Source organism: Misgurnus anguillicaudatus, chromosome 8, assembly GCF_027580225.2.
Source record: "Misgurnus anguillicaudatus chromosome 8, ASM2758022v2, whole genome shotgun sequence".
In the NCBI taxonomy this organism is placed as follows: domain Eukaryota; kingdom Metazoa; phylum Chordata; class Actinopteri; order Cypriniformes; family Cobitidae; genus Misgurnus; species Misgurnus anguillicaudatus.
In genome coordinates, this window is record NC_073344.2 from 6,107,137 (window position 1) to 6,128,947 (window position 21,811).

At 38.0% G+C, this 21,811-nt stretch overlaps 1 protein-coding gene across 21 annotated transcripts in view; it reads right to left on the reverse strand.

Moving 5' to 3' along the window:
• dlg1a (discs large MAGUK scaffold protein 1a) overlaps positions 1 to 21,811 on the reverse strand; it is a 181,635-nt gene that overhangs the window by 25,837 nt on the left and 133,987 nt on the right. For all 21 annotated transcript variants that reach the window (XM_073870188.1, XM_073870187.1, XM_073870192.1 and 18 more), the window contains 6 exons: positions 20,979 to 21,148; positions 20,560 to 20,696; positions 16,372 to 16,520; positions 14,213 to 14,339; positions 10,614 to 10,766; positions 10,370 to 10,472 (listed from right to left, as the gene is read on the reverse strand). In XM_073870188.1, the coding sequence (XP_073726289.1) occupies positions 10,370 to 10,472; positions 10,614 to 10,766; positions 14,213 to 14,339; positions 16,372 to 16,520; positions 20,560 to 20,696; positions 20,979 to 21,148 (839 nt within the window). The remainder of the gene's footprint in view (positions 1 to 10,369; positions 10,473 to 10,613; positions 10,767 to 14,212; positions 14,340 to 16,371; positions 16,521 to 20,559; positions 20,697 to 20,978; positions 21,149 to 21,811) is intronic.

Consider the following 21,811-nt stretch of genomic DNA (forward strand, 5'->3'; position numbering starts at 1 on the left):
AAGGTGATGAGGGACCAGTGAATAACCTGAGAAGATGTGTGATTTTTATTTAGGTTTAAAATATGCAACTATTTAAGCATGACTAATGATTTATAAAAATATTTCTTCATTATTTTTGTTTCGGAAAAGTAAAGGTGATCTTTAATTTCAACGCTAAACTCCTAATTGCCTTAAAGGTACAGTATCTGTAAAATAGTCATGAACTCATGAAACACCTTGACTTTCGTATGGTTTTGCCACAAATAACTTTTACTTCAATAGTGTGTCGCAAACAGAAGAAACAAAACAAACGAAGTGTCATAAAATTTGTGCACCACAGCCACGATTGTATGAATACATAAATTTCAACGATGTACGAGAGGGGATTTAGCTTTCGTAAATCTGCCTCAGTCTGTCGTCATAGTCAGCATGCGGTCCTAATGCACACAGCTAAAGCACTTTCTGGTTCATACATAATATTGACTAATACTTTAGTCATCTCCTTTGAGTATTAAAGAAAGCTTAACTCGTTCTGACATGAGCACTTTAAAACCTCAGCACTGCTGGGGCATAAACATGCAGTCTAAGCATAACTTCATTACTCTTTCACTGTGCTTGGGAATGCTTGATTCTGATTGGCCAATGGTGACATTTCTAGGTTTGTTCAAAACTATCAGAAACACAGCCTACGAGTCAATAATTATTAACATGCATGAGATAAATAAAAAATTCCTTCAGCTTCGTGTTAGGGTCCCGATCACCTTGTTGGTTTTGTTCTGCAATAACAACCTGCCGGTTACGAATTATCTGTAATTAAAGCTATATGTTGCTTTTTCAATTTAACTTTGCACAATTCTGGGACTGCCTTCACTGCCAAAGAAAATGCATTACTTCCTTGGAATTTGGCCAAAACCAGAATAATTTAGGAAGCAGCTAAATTTAGCATTTTTGGAAAACCGTCACATCAGGATTCTATGATGTCTTAATATGATGCCTCATTCGATTTGGTTTAGAGTAAAGCTCCACATTGTGAAAAGCACTACAGAAATGTAATTAAATTAACAGACCTAAACGTTAAAATTCGTGCATTTCTCTTCAATGCTGTAAATAACTGGAGGGCATGTGATTTAAGCAGGAGTATATGCATAGCCCAGCTGTAAAATAGGCATAGATGTCTTTAAGCCCCAGCACAGATCCACAGTGCCAGTTAATCCCTCTGATCAGAGCTGCCTAGCCCTGAGGGGTTTCATTTCCAACCCAAACAACACCATCGGCATTCATTGAATGGCATTTGTTCTTTATGCTGCAAGATGGAGACTCTACACTACATAGCAGTTTAATAATTACACCACAACATCTGTTCCTCGGTTAAATATCTAAACAACCTCTAGATACTGATGTAATGAAAACACTACGCAGCACTGGCACAATGAAGCAGGGTTGCCAGGTCTGTGTGACAATAGCAGTTCCCCAATGACTAATAAAGGGTGCTTTAACAATTGGTTTAATTTCTTGGTCCAAACCAAGCATGCCCCACAAGCCCTGAAAAGTGAAGCCAAAGCGTCTCGATGACCCCCCAGTGACTGGTCCCAGTATAGGTCATAAACCCCGCCTCCCCATGTTATTCAATGGGACTTGAGACCAAGTAAACAATTTAATTACATTTCAATTATCTTTTTTCCGAAGCTGGTGTCTGTCATTTACTGTAGTTTTTATCTCGCTAATGTAAATTCAAGTTTTAGTTTTTAAAATAAGTTTGTTTTTAATTAGTTATTTAATGCTATAAAAACGGTGGTGTCACGTCATGATTGACAGCTGTGATATGCGCATTCTGCGAGAGCGAGGGCGGAGCCTTGCTTTCCCAGCTTTACTTCCTGCTCACTACTGCGCAGGACTGGTCCCAAAATGGCTTCTGCGCAGACTCAAGACCTAAGATGTCGGCGCCGTATCGGGACACTGACGGCTTCACTTTTCACCAATGGAAGAGAGCAAATGGGCGTCGTCCATCTTTTTTTACAGTCTATGGTCCAAACCCATGGAATTAAAATAAGCACCACTGCGAGTATGATTGGCACCCATTTACACCTGTTGTTACAAGCAGTGCTTGTATTTTAGCAGCAATCACATTTTCTCCAGCCTCAGAAATCCCAGTTGTTAAATCCCGAAATGTTAAACCCTTAGGGCCAGGCAAATTAGCACAAGAGTGCAATTCCAAAAGATGGGAGTGGTAATATCTGTGGGTTATTTACTAAAAATGCGCAACTAAATAACACAGGCGCAACAGCTGATTTCCATAATGACCAACGCAATCTACTAAGAGCAGCGCAAATTAGTTCAAATATAGTCACAAATAAGCATAGCTGATGAGTAATATAACGCTTAATGCCCTTGAGCTCAGCAACACAGACAGCCTGGCTAACAAAGCCATAGTAGACTGAAAAAAAAAAACGTTTTTCGACGTTAAAGGTGCAGTGTGTAAATTTTAGTGACATCTAGTGGTGAGGTTGCGTATTGCAACCAACGGCTCAGTCCACTGCTCACCTCTCGCTTTTGAAACATATATAGAAGCTACGGTAGCTGCCACCGGACACACATGTCATCGAGAAGACAACATAGTAAAAAAGTTTGTCCATTAAGGGGTTTTGTAGAAACATGGTGGCACAAAATGGCGACTTCCATGTAACGGGACCCTCGGTGTATGTAGATAAAAACGTCTCATTCTTAGGTAATAAACAAATAATGGTTCATTATGAAAGGTCTTTATACACCCCTGATAATATAGTTTTGCATATTATTTTGCATTTCTGTCGAGAGATCCTTCTAAAAAATACGGCGCGAATACCAATTATATCACACGTGCCAACATTGCGTTGCGTTAATTATTTAAATAATCTCCTCCCATCAATTTTGCGTCTGAAAGGGAAACTCCTAGAAATGCATATTCAATAAAGTCGCAAAAAGAACTAGACCACACCTTTTCAGCACTAATTATCCACTTTAGCATCTTTAGTTAATCCTGACAGTCGTTATTTAACGCCAAAATGATGGCAAAACAAGCTGTTAGTAAATCTGCCCCTTAAACCGCACGACAAGCACTTGTTGACAGCTCATTCCTCAGCAGTTTTTTAACAAACATTGGTCAATGTTAGTGGTGCATCTATATTCCCTGATGGTTTATTATCTACGTTACTCACGTTGTCATGCACTGCATATGAAGAGCATAGGGAGATAGAGCTAAGCTCAGCCAACCGTGTCCATGATAAGCTACCTGCGCTTGGCTTGCACCTGTGGACAACTGAATCATGAGCGGAATAAGGTTATGAGGCGTCTGAGATCATGGGGAAAAAAAAGAGGAATTTATACATGCATGGAATAATTAACATTGGATGTAAAAGTGTTCCCCATTATTATCATGGAAAACAAGAAATACTTAGAAATACCTTTTTTTTTTTTAAGTATAAAGCAGAAATTGTGTCTGATCGATGAAATAATGCCTGCATGCTGCTATGTGCATCTAATACACATTATGTTTAATAATAAGTCATTATGCTTTAATAATCTCAAAAATGCATCAATGCAGGTTTTTGTTGATCAATGTACTAGAATAGAAAGACTTTTAGCCTCATATATAATATATAAATAGATTTTAGAATACTCTATATAGATAGACCATTATAACCTTTAAAGAGTACCTATTGTCCGATTCACGTTTTCCTTTGGTGTGTAAGTGTGTATTAGTACATTAGTACATGATATTCAAAAAGGTACATACACCAAAGAAAACAATGATGCAAGTTATCGTCTCCAACGTAAAAAAAAGATTAGCTGGCCTATCAGGGACACAGCACTTTTCAAATCCATGCATTTTAGAAAGAGAGTGAAATCTGGAGATACATAAATGTACAGTATGTGGAAAATAATGTGTTTTTGAAATAAACAAAATAACGTTGTTCTCTTTTGCTGTGTTAAAGGGTACCTTGACTACTGCATGGCAGCACTAAAGTTTTAATTCGCCATATGCCAAGTTTTGTGAGATGCACCCGAATCGTCTGTCACCTCCTCATCACATTGTTCATTTCACCTTTCACTCATGTGCACCAAACGAAATTTCACACCGCCTGTCATGATCATCTTATGTTACAGAGCAGTTGTCAGGTTGCAAGGCTCTGGGTCTCAGAGGTGCGTTCAGTTTAAATATAGAGTTAGGTACTATTACTACATTTATGAATCAAGATCTTTACTGTCATATGTACCTGAGTGCAAACACATTTTTGTTTTTTCCTCACAAGAATATGGGGTACAAGGGTAATAAACATCAATTAACAGGACCACATAGTGTACAGTAAAGAACAAATTTGAAAAATGCAAAAAAAAAGTAAATGTAAAGGTCAATATAAGAGCACCCATTTGCAATATAACTATTTGGAATTTAAGTTTAGCACATTAAGATGAACTGACAGTATTGTTAAAGGGACACTCCACTTTTTTGAAAATATCCCCCTAAAATATCATTTAAATATGTGTATTGAAAATAATTTAATGATTTATAATACTTAAAATAGTTGTGTAAGAAGTAAAACAATACAAATGCAAACGGAGCAACAACAAAAACATTTTAAACATTTTGTTTCCCCCCTACCTTGCCTCACAGTGGTTTGGTCCACTGCCAGCGCCCCTTTTACCTCACCACCGACACACAATCCGGTGGTAGAGAACCAGTGTTGCCAACTTGGCGACTAGTCCCCTTGGTTACTTTCAATGGCAGGAGACTATTTTCGGGCAGTGCGTTATATCACTACGCCTGCTGCAGCCATGTAACATCAGCAAAAATAAAATGATTATTACGCCAGAATGAGAGTATAGTCCTAACCATATCTGCATAGAAAATCACAACTTTAAATTTTCTGTCAGTCTTAGTACACGACGCAACTACAGAAGAGTCAAGTTAGGAAAAATATCGAAACTCTTTGGTTATTTTTGAGCGTGATGCTAATGGTCTAATCAGATTCAATGGATTGTGCTAAGCTATGCTAAAAGTGCTAGCGCCAGACCCGGAGATCCGCTGAATGGATTCCAAAACGGTATCAATTCTAGGGGAGCTGAAAAATGAGCATATTTTCAAAAAAGTGGAATGTCTCTTTAAGGTGATAAAGTGACAGTGTAGTGTAGTGATTTAAAGAGCACCTATTTCATTGCTAAAAAACCAAGATACTGATAATAAAATGTCATTCTTGTAATGTACTGTAAGTCCCTTTGGACAAAAAACCTTCTGCCAAATGCATAAAGTAATGTAAATGTTAAGAAATACAAGGCAGGTCGGAAAACAGCTCGATGCAAAAAATGCTTATCCATGCTAACTATGATTGCTAAAAGGGAAAAGTCTAATTGCTTACAAAAAATAATAACATACTGTAAAGCAGTTGAGAAGCTGAACTGCTCAAATAAAAAATTGCACTACAACCTGGGATTGTAGACCGTTGTGCTTTCGAAAGCCAAGCTGAAGGGCAGAGCTGCTCGTTCCTGGCTGTGAATGTAAGAACGTGACAGAAACAGGAAGCGAGGCTCAGGAGCCATGCTAGGATGACAGCTTTCACCAAACAGAGCACAAGCTACATAAACATTCATATTCTCGCTAGGAGTGTGAAAGTAGCTTGCATACACACAGACCTGTTCAGTAGCTTAATTTAGGCCCACTCTTACTATCTTCAGCCAATGCTCCAGGAGGGTTACCTCCACCCCACTGGTATTCTAATAAACACCACAGCCAGCCAGGCTGAACTGAAGGAACGAAGGCTAGGCTGGACACCAACCCTGGGGTGGAGAGGCCAGGCTGCTCTGAGTCACGACCACAACAACACAAAAAACCCAGCTAATGCTAACTTACATTTGACTGAGAATTATATGATGGCATAGAGACAGAGTGCAGTTATGCTAATTTGAAAACCACGCCCATCGGGGGGAAAACAATCAAAACCGTCTCCATTGACTTTGTATTGCGGGAGGCTGCCCATGACACTATAAAAACTTATTTCTGGGTTTTTCAGCTTGTTAGCTGTAAACCCTGTCACACAGCAGCTTTTAGACATTATTCTGTTTTTGTTATAAGCCAGAAATGACAAGGAGGCAGCCTCTCGCAATACAAAGTCAATGGAGACGGATGGATTGTTTATCCCCCCGGTGGGCATGGTTTTCAAGTTACGATGCGTTGCGCTCTGTCTCTGTCGAAATTAAAAGTCTGTTGAAAGTCTGTGTTGAGTATATTCAGAGAATTGTTTATAAACACTATGTAGTACTGAATTGTGGAGTTAGATCGTTTTTCTCCATAAGTTCAGGATTTTTGGGCTGGCCTAAAATAACAACTCGATGACACACTGGAGCCACCACACATGGCCCCGCCCCTAACACAATCACGAGTTTACATTCAGGGTGTAGCAGTATTTCAAAGTTGAGAGAGATGTCAGTTTTTCTGCTTGTGGGTGGAGTTTCAGCATAAACAGTGGACACGCCCCCAGCATTTGAAAGTAGAGAAACCTGCCTGTTTTTTTTGGGGGGGCATGGAGGTTAATAACACTTTTTTTCTGTAGTGTAACATTATTTACATTCATCATGAACATTCCTGTTCTAACTCTGCATGATTTATTGAAGGATTAGTCAATTTTCTTAAAAAAAAATCCAGATAATTTACTCACCACCGTCATCCAAAATGTTGATGTCTTTCTTTGTTCAGTCGAGAAGAAATTTTGTTTTTTGAGGAAAACATTCCAGGACTTTTCTCATTTTAATGGACTTTAATGGACCCCAACATGTAGTTTTAATGCAGTTTAAAATTGCAGTTTCAATGGAGTTTCAAAGGACTCTAAACGACCCCAAACGAGGCATGAGGGTCTTATCTAGCGAAACATTTGTCTTTTTTACAAAAAAAAAAAAAATATTCACTTTTAAACCACAACTTGTCGTCTATCTCTGGTCCTGTTGCAGACCATTTTAAACAATAAACTGACACAAAGACATTAATTAGTATCATTTCACATACAACAACGTCGGAACGGTCCTCTTTCTCCACACTTGTAAACACTGGGGTGTAGTTTCGCATACGTCATCCGTGACCTCTTAACGTGATGACGTTTGTGTGAGGTCACGCTGGCGCATCACATGACCGGAGATAGACGAAAAGTTGTGGTTTAAAAGTGCCTATTTTTTATATTTCTTGTCAAAAATGTCAATCATTTCGCTAGATAAGACCCTTATGCCTCGTTTGAGATCGTTTCGAGTCCTTTGAAACTGCAATTTTAAACTGCATTAAAACTGTAAATTATCTGGATTTTTTTACGAAAATGGACTAATCCTTTAAGGCATGTTTGTATTATTTAGCAAATGTATAATCCAACAACAAACTAGTGCGCCCTATATTATTTAGTTGGATGCCCTACTTCGACACTATAAGAAGTAATATGGGTGTTTAATGCAAAATACTTAATACTTAAACTTGGTTTGATTAAGTTCACAAGTGTAAGCCCTACCTTGCTGATCTCTTTTTACACCGTAATTTTCGGTCGGAACTGAAAGTCTTTTTCTGTACATCATTAGCATGTGTACCGCTGTGAGTGCCAGTTACAATGTTACAGTTATAGTATTTAACAAATTTGGATTCAACACTTTCAAACAAGCTTGTTAATGCAGTTCACTAGCGTTTATCCAAGTTTAGAAAGCCGCTTTTACACCATTCATATAAACCAAATTTTACAGACTGTAGCATAAGAAAACACTGCTTAGTCACAAACGTAGGTTTACTTTAGAAGAGGGGATTCAGAAAGGTTACCGAGATCACTCGCTACCCCCTTTCTACTGAATCCAAAGTGCTACCACCTCAAACTCTATTCATTTACACACCCTGCCATGCATGAAATGGAATTCTGGTGTGCCCAGTTTTGAACAAGTAAACGTTCATAGTATTCAGTGCACATTGTATAATCAAGTCGAGTTCGTGTTTTTTAAAAGGTCTTCTCCAATAAGAGCTGTGTTCACATACAGTAAATAATTTAAGGAAGCTGATAAATAATCTGAATAGTAGGGCAACCTCCTAGTAGTTCAAATTAATTTATAGAAAAAATGTTAATAGAGGTTTTTGCCTCCATTTTCCTGTAAACCTCCAAATATTTTGCTCATTTTCAAATCTAAGTATTTACACATTTACCTATTGTATTGCTTTTCAAAATTAATGTTTCTAATTATATTTTTTCAGCTTTTAGGTGTTTAAAGCAAAAGCCTGTACCTGTAGCTCAATTGGTAGAGCACTGAATCAGCATGCAAAGGTTTTCAGTTCAATGGCATTCTGACTTTTTAACACAGTTTACGAGTTGTTTCCTTATGCTAAACATAGGCAAAGTGTCAAAAAAGCAGTTGGATGTGTTACAGAGTATTTCTGTGCCGAATGCACTTCGTCAGGTTTAAGTTTCAGAAAGTTTTTTTTTTCAAATACAGGTCCAGCTGGCGTTTTAGGGGTAGGCCATAAGTATAATTTCTTTTTATGGGCACTTCCACCGGAAAATCACGCCCACACGTCAATAGGCTTTATGCCCAGCTGCACTACTTCCTGAACTTCAGCCAGCTCCTTTTTTCCTGTCTGCCATTAGTGGACAAAATGATTAATCTGGGCCTAGTCCACATGGACACGGGTATTTTTATAACCGTGAGTTTTTTCACGTGGTTCGGCCGTTCATCCACACGAAACCGCAGTATCAGGGAAATGAAACCAAGCATATTTGAAAACCCCGGCCAGGGTGAGCTTTTTAAGAAACCACGGTTACAGTGGTGTCGTGTAGAGAGTAAAACCGGGGGTTTTGCCTTGCGACGTCAAGATTGTGCGCCGCTGACTGCTTTGTTGATGATTCTGTGCAATGGCGGACGTATCTTGCTGATAATAACTGTGCTAACAAGAGCTTCTAACATGTATACAGATAAATGCTCAGTTATCTCACTATATTGCAGAACACGATTCGGGTTATATCCCCGCCTGCTGGCGTGGCATGCTCTTGACAGCGCTTGATAGCGTGCTTTTGCTTTATCGTTAGGATGGATATTTAATTTAAACCGAGCATGTGTGGACGGGATTTTTTTTTTTAGGGAAAACTCCGGTTATAAATATACCCTTGTCCATGTGGACTAGGCCTAGGTGTGTCTGATTATTGTTGTTGTGACTACTGAGGTCAGCCACACCTGGATTAATCAGTTTGTCCAATAATGGCAGACAGGAAACAAGGAGCTGGCTGAAGTTCAGGAAGTAGTGCAGCTGGGCCTAAAGCCTATTAGCGGAAAAGCGAGAACCGAGGATCCTGGATTTCATTGAAAAGTCTTAACCGGGTCATGAGTTGCATGCGCTAAGACAGACTTCTGTGTTATGTTGGAAATAAACACTTAACTGCATATTATATAAATGACACGAGCATTTAGTGAATCATAAGTTATCCAGTATTGTATACAGTGTTGCAAGACTCGTGACTCGCTCCTCCCGCAGCTCGTAACTCCTCCTTCCGAATATTTCCGTACGTTATCGGAAAGACTCGGTAAAGCAGATCTGTCTTTTATAAATCTGATAAAACTAGATAATCTGATAAGACTCTTCGGAGATATGAAGGATGTAATATTACTCTATAGGTACTCCAGATTAACATCAGATACGCAAAAACAGCGCGTGTTATGGTAGCTTTAAATTCCCAAGCTATATACATACTGTACTGAAAAAACTGACATCTTGTAATTTACTGTAAGTCGTTTTGGATTAAAGTGTTTGTCCATTGCATAAATTGCATACAGAATCATTAGCCTGCTTTCACAGACAAGGCTTAGTTTAGACCAGGATTAGTCCTTAGTTAAATTAGGACATTTAAGTAGCTTTTATATATGTGACTTAGAAAAAAGCATCACTGGTGTGCATCTTGAGACAAAACAATGTCACTGATATATTTTAAGATATTGTAAGAGTTGTTTTCAGTTAAGATAGCTTAAGCATGCTTTTTAGTCTGGGACTACACTTAAGTGTTGTCTGTAAAAATATGCCATTAACTTTTAATGATTTAAAAATGTGCTTTTTGTGTATGCGCATTAGTTTTGAGGCCAACTTTAAACTACTGTAGAGTACTCCTAATGTTTCACATTTAGCGGAAAAACATTCCGGGAAAACGAACCAAAACCGATGACACATGCATTACAAAAAGTTCTCTACAATAAAAATATATTGGCTACTTACACACTGGGGATAAGCCCAGCAAAATTTTCTGTTTCAATAGAAAGTATAGCATAAAAGCATTAAACTGCTCTTGTCAAGCTAATCATAAGGTCTTTCTGGTCAGCTTTTTTGTCTAAAATATTGAAAAGCAAACTGTTCACTCACCCTCAGGTCTGTACTGAGCCACAATGGTGACTGTCTGTCCAGCATTCTTCAGTGCTGCGGCCGCCTGTTCGTGAGTCGCACTGCGAAGGTCCACCCCATTTACCTGCACCACACGTGTGGTATAAATAACATATCACCAAAAGACAAATCCTGACACATGCAAAACAATATAGAATAAATGAAAAGTTGAAGCTATATAATACAGGTGAACATAAATAACACTTAATTAATGTGATGGGCTTACAGAGACGATGCGGTCTCCCTTCCTCAGTTCTCCACACAGGTCTGCAGGCCCTCCTGCCAGGATGAAGGAGATGAAGATCCCCTCTCCATCTTCTCCTCCTACAATGTTGAAGCCCAAACCTGTGGAACCCCTGTGCAAAACGATTTTCCTAGACTCCCTAAAAACAAAAACAAAAAAGAATTTATTAGTATTGGTAGTGCTTTCAATTAGAATAAGAGGACGAAGAAAAAGTATATTACACTTTAATAAATATTTCTCATGTTTTTCATTAAGTATTTGTAGGGTTAAACACAACTGTATTACTTTGAGCATATACCCCTTCACACACATGCACATTAATGTTATACAAATTTCATAAAATCCAATTATTTTTAAAATGAGGATTTTCTATACTATATCGCCATCTAGTGAAGAAAATGTGAACTACACAACAGGGGACCTAGATTTTTTCAAATGTATTTAGTTTTTCATCTCAGTTCAAATTATATTTAATAAATATATACTTTTACAGTTGTATCTTTTTCATTTATTCATATTTTCGTTCATAACTTAGATCTCATATTCAAATTAAAATATCTTATACATTTACAGAATGTAAATGTATAAAAAAAAAGGAAAACCTGTTTAAATATTATTGCTTTTGTGACACCAGTTGAAGAGAAATGCCACATTATATACCCTATAGAACAGAAATGTTCATATGTGTGTGCATCTAGTGGTCTGTAGATGGCAGCACAGTCACTGATTCAGCTGCATTTGAGTGTTTTATTTTTTAAACAAACCTCACATAGCCCCTTTAAAGATGCAAAAACAATCCCATAAAAAGATGTAAAGATCTTTTTTCTTTACAAAAAAAAACTTGAAACAAATGTTGATGCTCTTTTTACCAAGAGTAAGTGATGGCATAATTTACATTTGTGTCTAAACTATCCTTTTAATGAAACACGCCAACTATTGGGATTTTCGCTTATGTACCGCATACCCCAGAGTTAGATAAGTGCACTGCATACATACACTTTTCATCTCCGTGCGTCCCGTAACTCAGTCTGACGCGCCCACCGCTTGCCTAGCTTAGCACAAAGACTTGAAGTAAATGGCTCCAGCTAGCAAACTGCTCACAAGTAGTGACAAAATAACACCAACATTTTCCTATTTATATGTTGTGATTTGTATAGTCACAGTGTGTACAAATAACACGGTCATATGAGACACAGCCATCTTTTAACCATATACATACTGGGAACTAGCCTATATTCTCAGAAGGCGAAGCACTGCTACTATTTTTATTATAAAATAATCCCAAAAAGTTGTCGTGTTCCTTTAACAGAGCATTTAAGTGCATTCATATAAATTTCAGTTATAAAATAATTTTTAAATGCATCATGTAAGCATCAAAGCTTATCAGATTTGTCAAAGTTGACTTTACAGATTGGATAGCCATATCATAATTCAAGCTTATGAAGCAATGGCTGTTTGTTTTTAGCGTAAATGTGACGTATTTTGTGATTCTTCCGATAGGAAATAAATCCCCTGATTAAAGGGGATTAAACATGGTAAGGCACACCAGTATGCGTGTGTCCTCGCGGAGCATCAGCTTTTACCCCAAATACATCCATGTCCGCCTAAGACCATCTGTACTGTCCGAACAAGCTCGTGCAGCTTTACAAAATGACTACATAAATAAGGTGAATAAAAGAACAGTAATAGGACATGGCAACTGAAAATGTCTTAAATAAAGCGGTTTTAAGCAGCAGGAAATACACATAAAAATGATCTAACAAATACTGAGAGTGACAAATGTTCTCTAATGCTGAATGTGCATGTGTGTGAACAGAGCGAATATCACCTATGATGAAAATGTATTTATAATTAATCACATACTGTTGATGCTTGCTTAACTGTATACACTGTCAGAAAATTTGCCAAAATAGTTAAAAAAGTAATTAAATCATATTGATAGTAATACCTCAGAGGTACATATTGGTACCAAAGAGAGCTTATTAGTACCTCAAATATACATATTAGTATCCCAAAGGTACATATTAGTACCAATTTTATTCATATTTGTACCTAATGGCAGATATCAGGACCTTTTATCCTTAGTAAAAAAGAGATGGCAGAAGTTTGCACAGCCTCAGACATCAATACAATGACATAATGTTAGAAATGCACTGTGGGTTAATAAGACTTTTCTAGAATATCACAAGCTCTTTGCATGAGATGGAGAACTGAGACAATAATACCTGTACCTCTATTTTGACTAGACATTATAAAGTACATGCCTTAACTCAGCATTAGTTCATATTTAGGTAAAAATACATTTAGTTAATTATAATTCATAGACCCTTATTATAAAGTGCAACAAAAAAAAACAAATAGTACATTTTCACCAGATAAAAAAATGCACAAAAAACTGCATTAACCTGGAGCAGCTCATCTTGTAAATAGAAAGATACTGTAATCTTTGAACCTCATAGTCACAAGGTATCTACATCTACACCAAAACTATGGAGCTGTCATCACAGTAGACTACATGTAAAACAATTTAATAGCTGGCAATTTCAGAAAGATGATACTCGTGCTGCGTTCAGACCAGCTGCGATAGAGGCGTCAATTGCCAGTGATTTCCATGATAAGTCAATGTGAAGATGTGTTGATGCGTGTCTGGAGGTCTCGCGGCGTGAATGAGGCGTTTAGTGCGGCGCGGTAGACGCAAATCCACCGGATTGAGCGTTTACGCGGCAAACGTGCAAGTTACAATTTTTTTAACTTTGGCGGAAAAACGGGCCGCGTTAACCAATCAGGAGCTTGCTCTAGGAGTGACATGATTACAGAAAGCCCCTCCCATGACACGAATTTCCGTGTGAATGTCTCGATGACTAGAATTTCACGCGAGAATGACGTGAGTAAACTAATGCTGCGTTAACACCAGCCCCAGTAGAGGTGTCAAGCGCGAGTGATTTCAATGTTAAGTCAATGTTGACACGCGTCTTGAGTTCTCACGGCGCGAATGAGGCGTTTAGCGCAGTGACGAGATTCCACCTCATTCGCACATCTATTCCGCGCGAATGGCGCAAATTGAGCATTGCCTTTTTTACTTTGGCGGAAAAACACGCCGTGTTAACCAGTCAGGAGCTTGCTCTAGTAGTGATGTGATTACAGGAAGCGAGCGGAGTCGCAGAAGCCCCTCCCATGACGCAAATTTAATTTCTCGATGACTAGAATTTCACGTGCGGCTTTCACGCACAAATGAAGCGAGTAAACTCAAAATGTTCAAGCGGCAAACTAGACGCAAATTTGATGCCTCAAACGTGGCTGGTGTGAACCCACGGTAAGGAAACGACTATCTGAAAAAGAAAAGCTGTTTGCACATAAGAGGAGAAAAAAATGTCAGTTGCAAACAAAAAAAAACATTAAGAGTAGGTACTGGTAAAGCCATAATCACAACAGAACATTTTTAAGAGCATGTTACGACCTGTATCAACCTTCTCTCAAAATAAAGGATCATTTCTTGCTGTAAGTGTATAAACTGAGGCCTACCACATAAGGAACATTACGGATATTATCTCTCTAAACACAAAGAAATGGGGTGGCAGTGGCTCCCTTGTGATCTCATCATCTCCCAGCATGCCTTTTGAGACCGGAGAGTACCGTGGTGGGGTGGCGGGGGTTAATGGCTGACTCAGATAGCCTTGGGTGCTGATATGGTTCTCCATTTGCTGTGAATACGCTAGAATAAAAACACACAAACAAATGATTTTTGTTGGTTGAAACTCATTTAACGATGTTCACAGGGGTCTGCACCTTGTACTGTATCGCCAACCTGATCTCACAAAAATGTATACTTACTTTACAGGTGGCTAATTTGTATGAATTCATATAAATTAAGTATACAAAAATGTATGATTACTTAAAAAAAAACAAAAAAAAAACGAATGATACCCCACCCTTAACCCTGCATCTAAACCTAATGTAATGAGGCAAAAACAAATCATAAAGAAACAGAAAAATTTGATAAATACAAATTCATACCAATTAGCCACCTTGTAAAATACATATGAATGTAATACACATACAAAGTCATAATTAATATTCTTTTTTTTTAATCATCTTGTGCTAAAAAGCATTTATTTTTATAACTATGTGCATTGCATTCCCTGGGGATCATATATAGAAATAAGCAGCATAAATATTTTTTTAATGTCTCTGTTGTGGTCAATGAGAAACAACAGCATACAGAATTTTCTTGTTTCATGGTCTCAAATGTAAATTCTAATAATAGATGCACACAATGTGGTTAGTTATCTCACACATTGACCCCATTTATTTAATTCTCCTTAAACTGTCCTGCATGTGTCAAAACATTATGCAGAGCCTGACTGGCTGACAGATACAATGAAATTGAACCACTAATGAAATTGTTACGCCTTCTAAATTAAGTTCCATACTCAGACAGGTGACAAGGACATGTGCAGGTATTATATTGTGGCTTTAAAATTCCCTCTGCAACACTTGCACACACACTTATTTCTACACATACTGAGGCTGGATTAGCTGGTCAAGGTGTCTGGCCACGTGATGCACTTCATGATTAAATGTGCTTTTGTCCTTCATGCCAGCCCTAATGACAGCATCCTTTCTCAGGATGCAATGCTGGGGGATCTGGCCTGCCCCTGGAATATCACCAAGGTGTTACTTTATTGACTGTCATCACTCAGCACTTTGCAGAGTCAATTTTAGTGGCGTTCCCCACAAACGCTGTGTATAGAGGCTTTCAGGTGGGATTTAAGCCATAAGTGAGCATGCACTAGACTAAAACACAGAGAATTTAAAGAAACAGTTCATTCAAAAATATAAATGCTGCCATTATTTTATCACCCTAATATCTTTTCAAACCTGTATTGTTTAATTTTAAAGGTGGGGAGCATGATCTCTGAAAGTCAATGTGGATATTTGAAATCACCTAAACAAACACGCCCCTACCCCAATAGAATCTGGACCTCCTTTTGATAGACCCGCCCCACACATACGCAACCCAGGCAATGATTACGGTTAGAAGACACGCCCCTTACTGCTGATTGGCTAGAAGTGTGTTTTGGCAGTCGGCCCGACTCCCTTTTCCAAAGTGTTTTTCAAAAATCACGCACCCCACCTTTAAGAGGAAAGGGGGTGGGACAGCAAAAAAGTCCTCGGTTTCAGCCCTGTATGGGTTTGCATGTTCTCCTTGTGTCAGTGTGGGTTTACTATGGGTACTCCAGTTTCCTCCCACACAGTCCAAAAACATGAAGGTTAGGTGAACTGGAGATGCAGAATTGCACAATCCCCAATGTGTGTGTAGATCAACTTTTATGGATTAACTTTTGTTGTAAGATAATTAATTATTTTATGTATGATAATATGCATTTAACATAAAATGAACTTAAATTAATATTTTGTGCCCACTGACATATTTATGTGGGAGGTAGTTGTGTCAAAAGTGGTTTAATGTACAGTCAGCCAGACAAACAAAACCCTGCCAGGTCTTATTTTAAAATAATTTCAGTCTAACTGTTAATTATCTCTAACTTACAGTTTAGCATGCAAGCCTAGCAATTAAAAAATATATATTTTTCCCATAGGATGTGACACAAAGTGAACTGTTCCTATAACTGATAGACATGCCGATATACAGCAATTACTTGCCATGTTCAAAATTGTCAACAAAACAAAATACCATTACATTAAAAATCCTACTAAACCAAGTTAAGTGCAACAAACTTACGGGCTGGTGACATCAGGAGGAACATAACTATCATTCATAAAGACACTGGTGGGTTTTGCCACTTTCAAATAGACGACATCAGGGGTGTTTTTCAAGGCAGTCACGGCGTCTTCATGGGTCACCTCTTCAAGGCAAGCAGTATTTACCTGTACACAAGCACATCAGATAATTAACAAGTTAAGTTTATCATTCAAAAATGTACTAGTAGTATCTGTACATCTCAAAGCCTCTACTGACAATTTTATGCATATTTTAGGGACGGGCACGAGTAATCGATTGCTCGAGTAGTCGAACGTGGCATTGACAATCGATCACGAAAACGATGGCCGTGTGGGTTAATTATTATTTTTTTGGTGTGTTTATGGCAGTATTTGGATATCGCTAGCGTTACAAGTGCCTGTGGTAGTAAAGACTGGGTGCGTTTTTGACATCGTCGTAAGCTGCGCAGACCGGCGTATGACATCAGTACCATGCATGATTTAAAACCTTCCTATGCGCACCCGTGCCGTGGCAACCCGCCGATCCGCGCAACGCTGTGAAGTGAACACACCTCACATCACTGAGACACTAAGGTTTAAAGGATGCAGTAATTTTCGGATTCACTTCGGTAAGACGAAAATACAGTCAGTCAGGTGCGAAATGTACAGCGTCGTCACAAGTTTCCTCATATCAACTCATATTTACACATCAAATGACAAGAGATACCAGAGAGCCATACGAGCATTACATCTTAATAGAAAACAGGTGAGAGGATGAAACGACACAGCTAATTGCTAAAATTATAGCAAAAGAGTTAAAACTGATTAATGTTATGAATCATGTGCTTCATATAGAAAGCTATTCAGTTTGTGTTTATTAACCCTTTAGTTTCACTTCATCGCAGCTATTCCTGTTAGAGGGTTCTGTTAAAAAACATTTAATTCATTAATATTCTAGTATGTGTTCATTTTTCTGTCATTAAGTTTTATTTGAGTTTTTATTATAAAAAATGTTATTTTCATCATGACTCGTATGCCCCGCCCCTTTATTTGCCCCGCCCCCAGTTAATCGAGAACTCGTTTTCAGACCTATGGATTAATCAAAATGAAAAAAGACAGACATGCACATCCCTAGTATATGTTTGTGCAATTATTACAGTATTTAAATTGTAAAAAATGCAAACAATTTAAGAAAACTAATTATTACATTACATTGGATAGTAAAGCAATATGTCCCACTGATTTTATAACAGCTAAGGGGCATTGTTAGGCACGACACAGCGCAGCTTAGCTCATAAAATAAAACAGCAAATATAATGTAATGATATTAATAAAAACATTAATGCTCCATTAAACAATGTTCCTCAGAAAGAGAAACAACAAAGTGGTTGCCAAGCAACACAGATTTAGCAACACAAGCTGTGTCCTAATTCGAAGGCTGGATACTTTTTGAAGGCGAGGACTCATTCCTCTGAAGTCCACAAAGAGAACTGAAATGAGATGGTCTAGGTTTCAGAGAACCCATCATTTGCGTTACCTGCTGTACGCGCCCGCCTGTCAGCGGGAGATGTTTATGACTTATTTAAAAAAATATGGAACCAGATTTTTTTTAATGACACGTAGATTAAACTAATCAACAGTACCGTATTTTTCGGTCTATAAGCAGCATTTTTTTTTCATAACTTGGCTGGTGCTGCGTCTTATAGTCAGGTGCCTCTTGTAAGTCAGTATGAATTATTTTTGACATTTATGAGGCAAGAGACATCATTACCGTCTACAGCCGTGAGAGTCCGCCATATGCTGCTTCTGTATTCATGTAATTTAATGAATTCTGTAATGTGGAGTGACGAGTATGTGAACTTCACGCTAGTTGGCTTGTTCGGTTAATTTAGACTATTCAACCTTCTAGGTAAGTTCAGTATGCTATGGTTTATCGTTTAAATAACTGATAATATTACTTTTGACGTACAGACATTTATTCAGCTTACTGTTCTGTCTGCTATTGTTTAGCTGAATAACTTGCCTTTCCAGATTAAGGGCCCTATCTTGCACCCAGTCCAATTGACTTTGTCAGTGACGCATGTATCATTTCGTATTTTGCACTGGCGCACAGCGGGTTTTTCCCTCCACAGACGCACGTCGGCAAACTAGGGAATGAACTTGCGCTCCCTGGGCGGTTCAGCGCAAAAAAGGAGGCGTGCTCCGGCGCAAACCATCTCTTATGCTATTTTGCAGTTTCAAAAAACAATTGCGCTACTAACCAAAAAAAACTAGTCTAAAGTCAGTGGTGCATTGCGCGTTGTTCATTATGCTATTTTAAGGGCGCATGCTTGACCATAATGTATATAGCGCATTGCTTATCTAATCTACACAGATGCAACTGTTATTTTTGCAAATCATATATTTTTACAATAAAAAATATAAGATAAGGGAAATCATTAAATCATAAATTGTTACAATAAAAAATATTAATACATGAGATAAGGGAAATCATTGTGGTGAGCATTGTGGTGATAGTTTTTATTTATTTTGTGTGGCAGCGTTAAACAATTATCATGCAAATAACGATTAAAATATTTTCATAAGTTTGTTGTGTGGCTGTATTACGTTTATTTTATCTAAATAATAATTTAAATGTTTTCATAAGAAACCTTCATGTATGTGAACTTGATTTGTAAGTGTACTTTGGGGTTGAACCTTGCTTGCGTTTTTGTGTCCGATTTCAAAGCCCCCAAACCCTTTCAGCGGTGAGGGTGGACGCAGCGATGTCCTCTTGTGTGCCCGGCGTGCCCGATTTATGCTGGCAAGCTTGGGATCCCCCCGTCTCCTGACATCATTGTAGTGCTTGGCGCAGCTGATGAGACAATTGCGGCTATTTCCTCTCACGCCTGTTTAACCGACGCTGATTTGGGCGGGTTTTTCTCATCCCCATACAAAACAACTTCTATGTCTTTGACTGCTCTTACAAGAACGTCGGTCTCCTCGGGTGTAAACCGCTCCAGGTGTGCGCCTGTCAAATCCGTCATAATAATAGCAACCCGCCATGGAACTTGCGCCCTTGCGTTTAAAGGGAATGTTGGCTATCGTTCTGATTGGTTTATTTGACGTTACGCCCAAACCACACCTATGAATAATGAACCTACTTCAGACCAACCCCTTATTGATTTGCGCCCGGCGCAAGACTTATTTCTCCCGCCGGGAAAATAGCAACAGCGCCCAAGATCCGCCCACAAAGTCACTTGCGCTTTGCGCTTCGGACTTGCGTTTCAGATCGTTAAAATAGGGCCCTAAATGTCTGTTCTTCGGCTTGGATTTTGTGAAATCATTTTTTAAATAAACGCAATGTATAGTCCACTGTGACTTATATATGTTATTTCGTCTTAATGGCTCATTTTTGAATGATGCGGCTTATACTCTGGTGCGGCTTTATTATAGTCTGGAAAGTACAGTATATTAACTGAAACAACCTTAGAAATATACGCAACATACACAGAATAATATTAATACAAAACATAACTTATAATAGTAAAACAGTGACAAGATACTTATTTCAGCTAAATACACACGTTTATTTAACAAAGGTTTGAAGTGTTTATTTAAAAATATCCAGCCGCTATATACAATGAATCTCGCTATATGCTAGAATCCTTCATAGCCCGGAGAAAAAAGGATGCACTCTGAGGTTATATTTCCAAGCAGCATTCGAATTGGGACGGCCTTATTGACCTTCAGTCACATTTCTGTGATGCAATCGGTCTCATAAATCAGCATTCGGAGGTCACAGAATTCGAATTGGGACACAGCTATACAGTTGGGTAGTGAAACATGTAATGCGGTCAGCATGTTTTGGAGAATTTTACAATGGCTTGCAACAAGGCCCAACCAATCAGAATCAAGGACCAGAACTAACCGTTATATAATACAGTATATTGTATAATCAATAATACAAAATTACATGTAAAATGTATTTCTTTAGGAAAACCTGATCTGATTTTTTATCGCCTGGTCTTTTGCAATGTATGTACAATGTATTTAGTAGAAGATAGTTTATCACCAAAAGCTGTTATTGAAAGAAGTGTATTTTAAAATGGCAAAAAAAATGAATGGATGGTAATAAAGATGAACAAAAATCTGCTCCCAGTACAGCTATTAAATTCCCTTTTATGTTCTTATGTTACTCCATTAAACAACTTTATTTCTTATTTACAGCCAAAAGTTTGTCTCCAATCTGTAGCCGTCCATCTTTGTGGGCAGCTCCTCCCTCAATGATTTTGGTGATATAAATACTATTGTCCCCAGGTATATGTTGATTTCCAACTCCTCCAGCTATACTGAAACCTAGACCTACAGCAGCAGGATTGGGTAGAGAGTTAGCACAGACATGTACATAAATTAGAAATTAAAGACTTAAACATAAATGTAATTAAGTTCAATCGAGCCTTTGAAGAATGCGGCGTAACTAAGGTTAAACTAAATAATTACAAAAATTATTTTTATTTTGATGTGTTTGCAACTCTGTATATAGTAGCGTACATGGTGTTAATTTCCTGATGTGAATTATAGTAATTACACATCAAGACACGGTAGTCTTCAACTATTTTCTCAAGATGAAGTGTGGAGCTTTACCTTTAGGACCTTTTACCAGCTTTACATCCACAATTTTTTCTGCAACGGCTTTTCTTCTCCTGACATACAGTCTGACGATGCAGCCTGCCTCCTTTAGCGCCTCAACAGCATTACTGTGAGTTGTGTCTCTCACGTCTACATCATTAACCCGCAGTATAGAGTCATTAACTCTGCAGAGAAAGAACAAGTGAGAGACAACTTACTTAATAGTCAAAGAAAAGCAGTACAAAAAAAGAGGAAACTATTTTAAACAGCGAATTCTGCTGACAGCATAATTTATTTTCATGCACATCTGCGATGGAATTATGTACGTAGGACAACAGCACAAACAGTCGCAAAACATTTTTTTTTAATTATGTTTTACTCTTGCTACCAATCAAAATACTGGTTCAATTAAAATCAATTAGTGAATTTGTTTTTTACACAGTACCTATATTTTTCAAATATCCAATGTGCAAAATTTACATTTTTATTTATGATTTAAAAAATGCTGAAAAATATTGCTCATTGTAAACTGTTGCGAGTTTTAGAAGTGTTTGTGCATAATGTTACATCAAGTATGTGTCACCACATTCGGAAGTTATAAAGAATAGAAAAAGGAAAGTTATCTTCTGAAGGAAAGTAATGTCTGCCTAGGTTCTTATGGTTGCGCTGTACCGATCAATTGTCCAAGTACCACTAGAGTCATAAAAACTGATGTCATACACCATTCGGTCTGCGCAGCTCTGCATTATGTTGAACACACCCATTCAAGCCGTGCTTAGTAGGGGTGTGACGAGATCTCGTGCAACGAGATATCGCGAGATTAAATGTGTTTCGCGAGATTACATGTG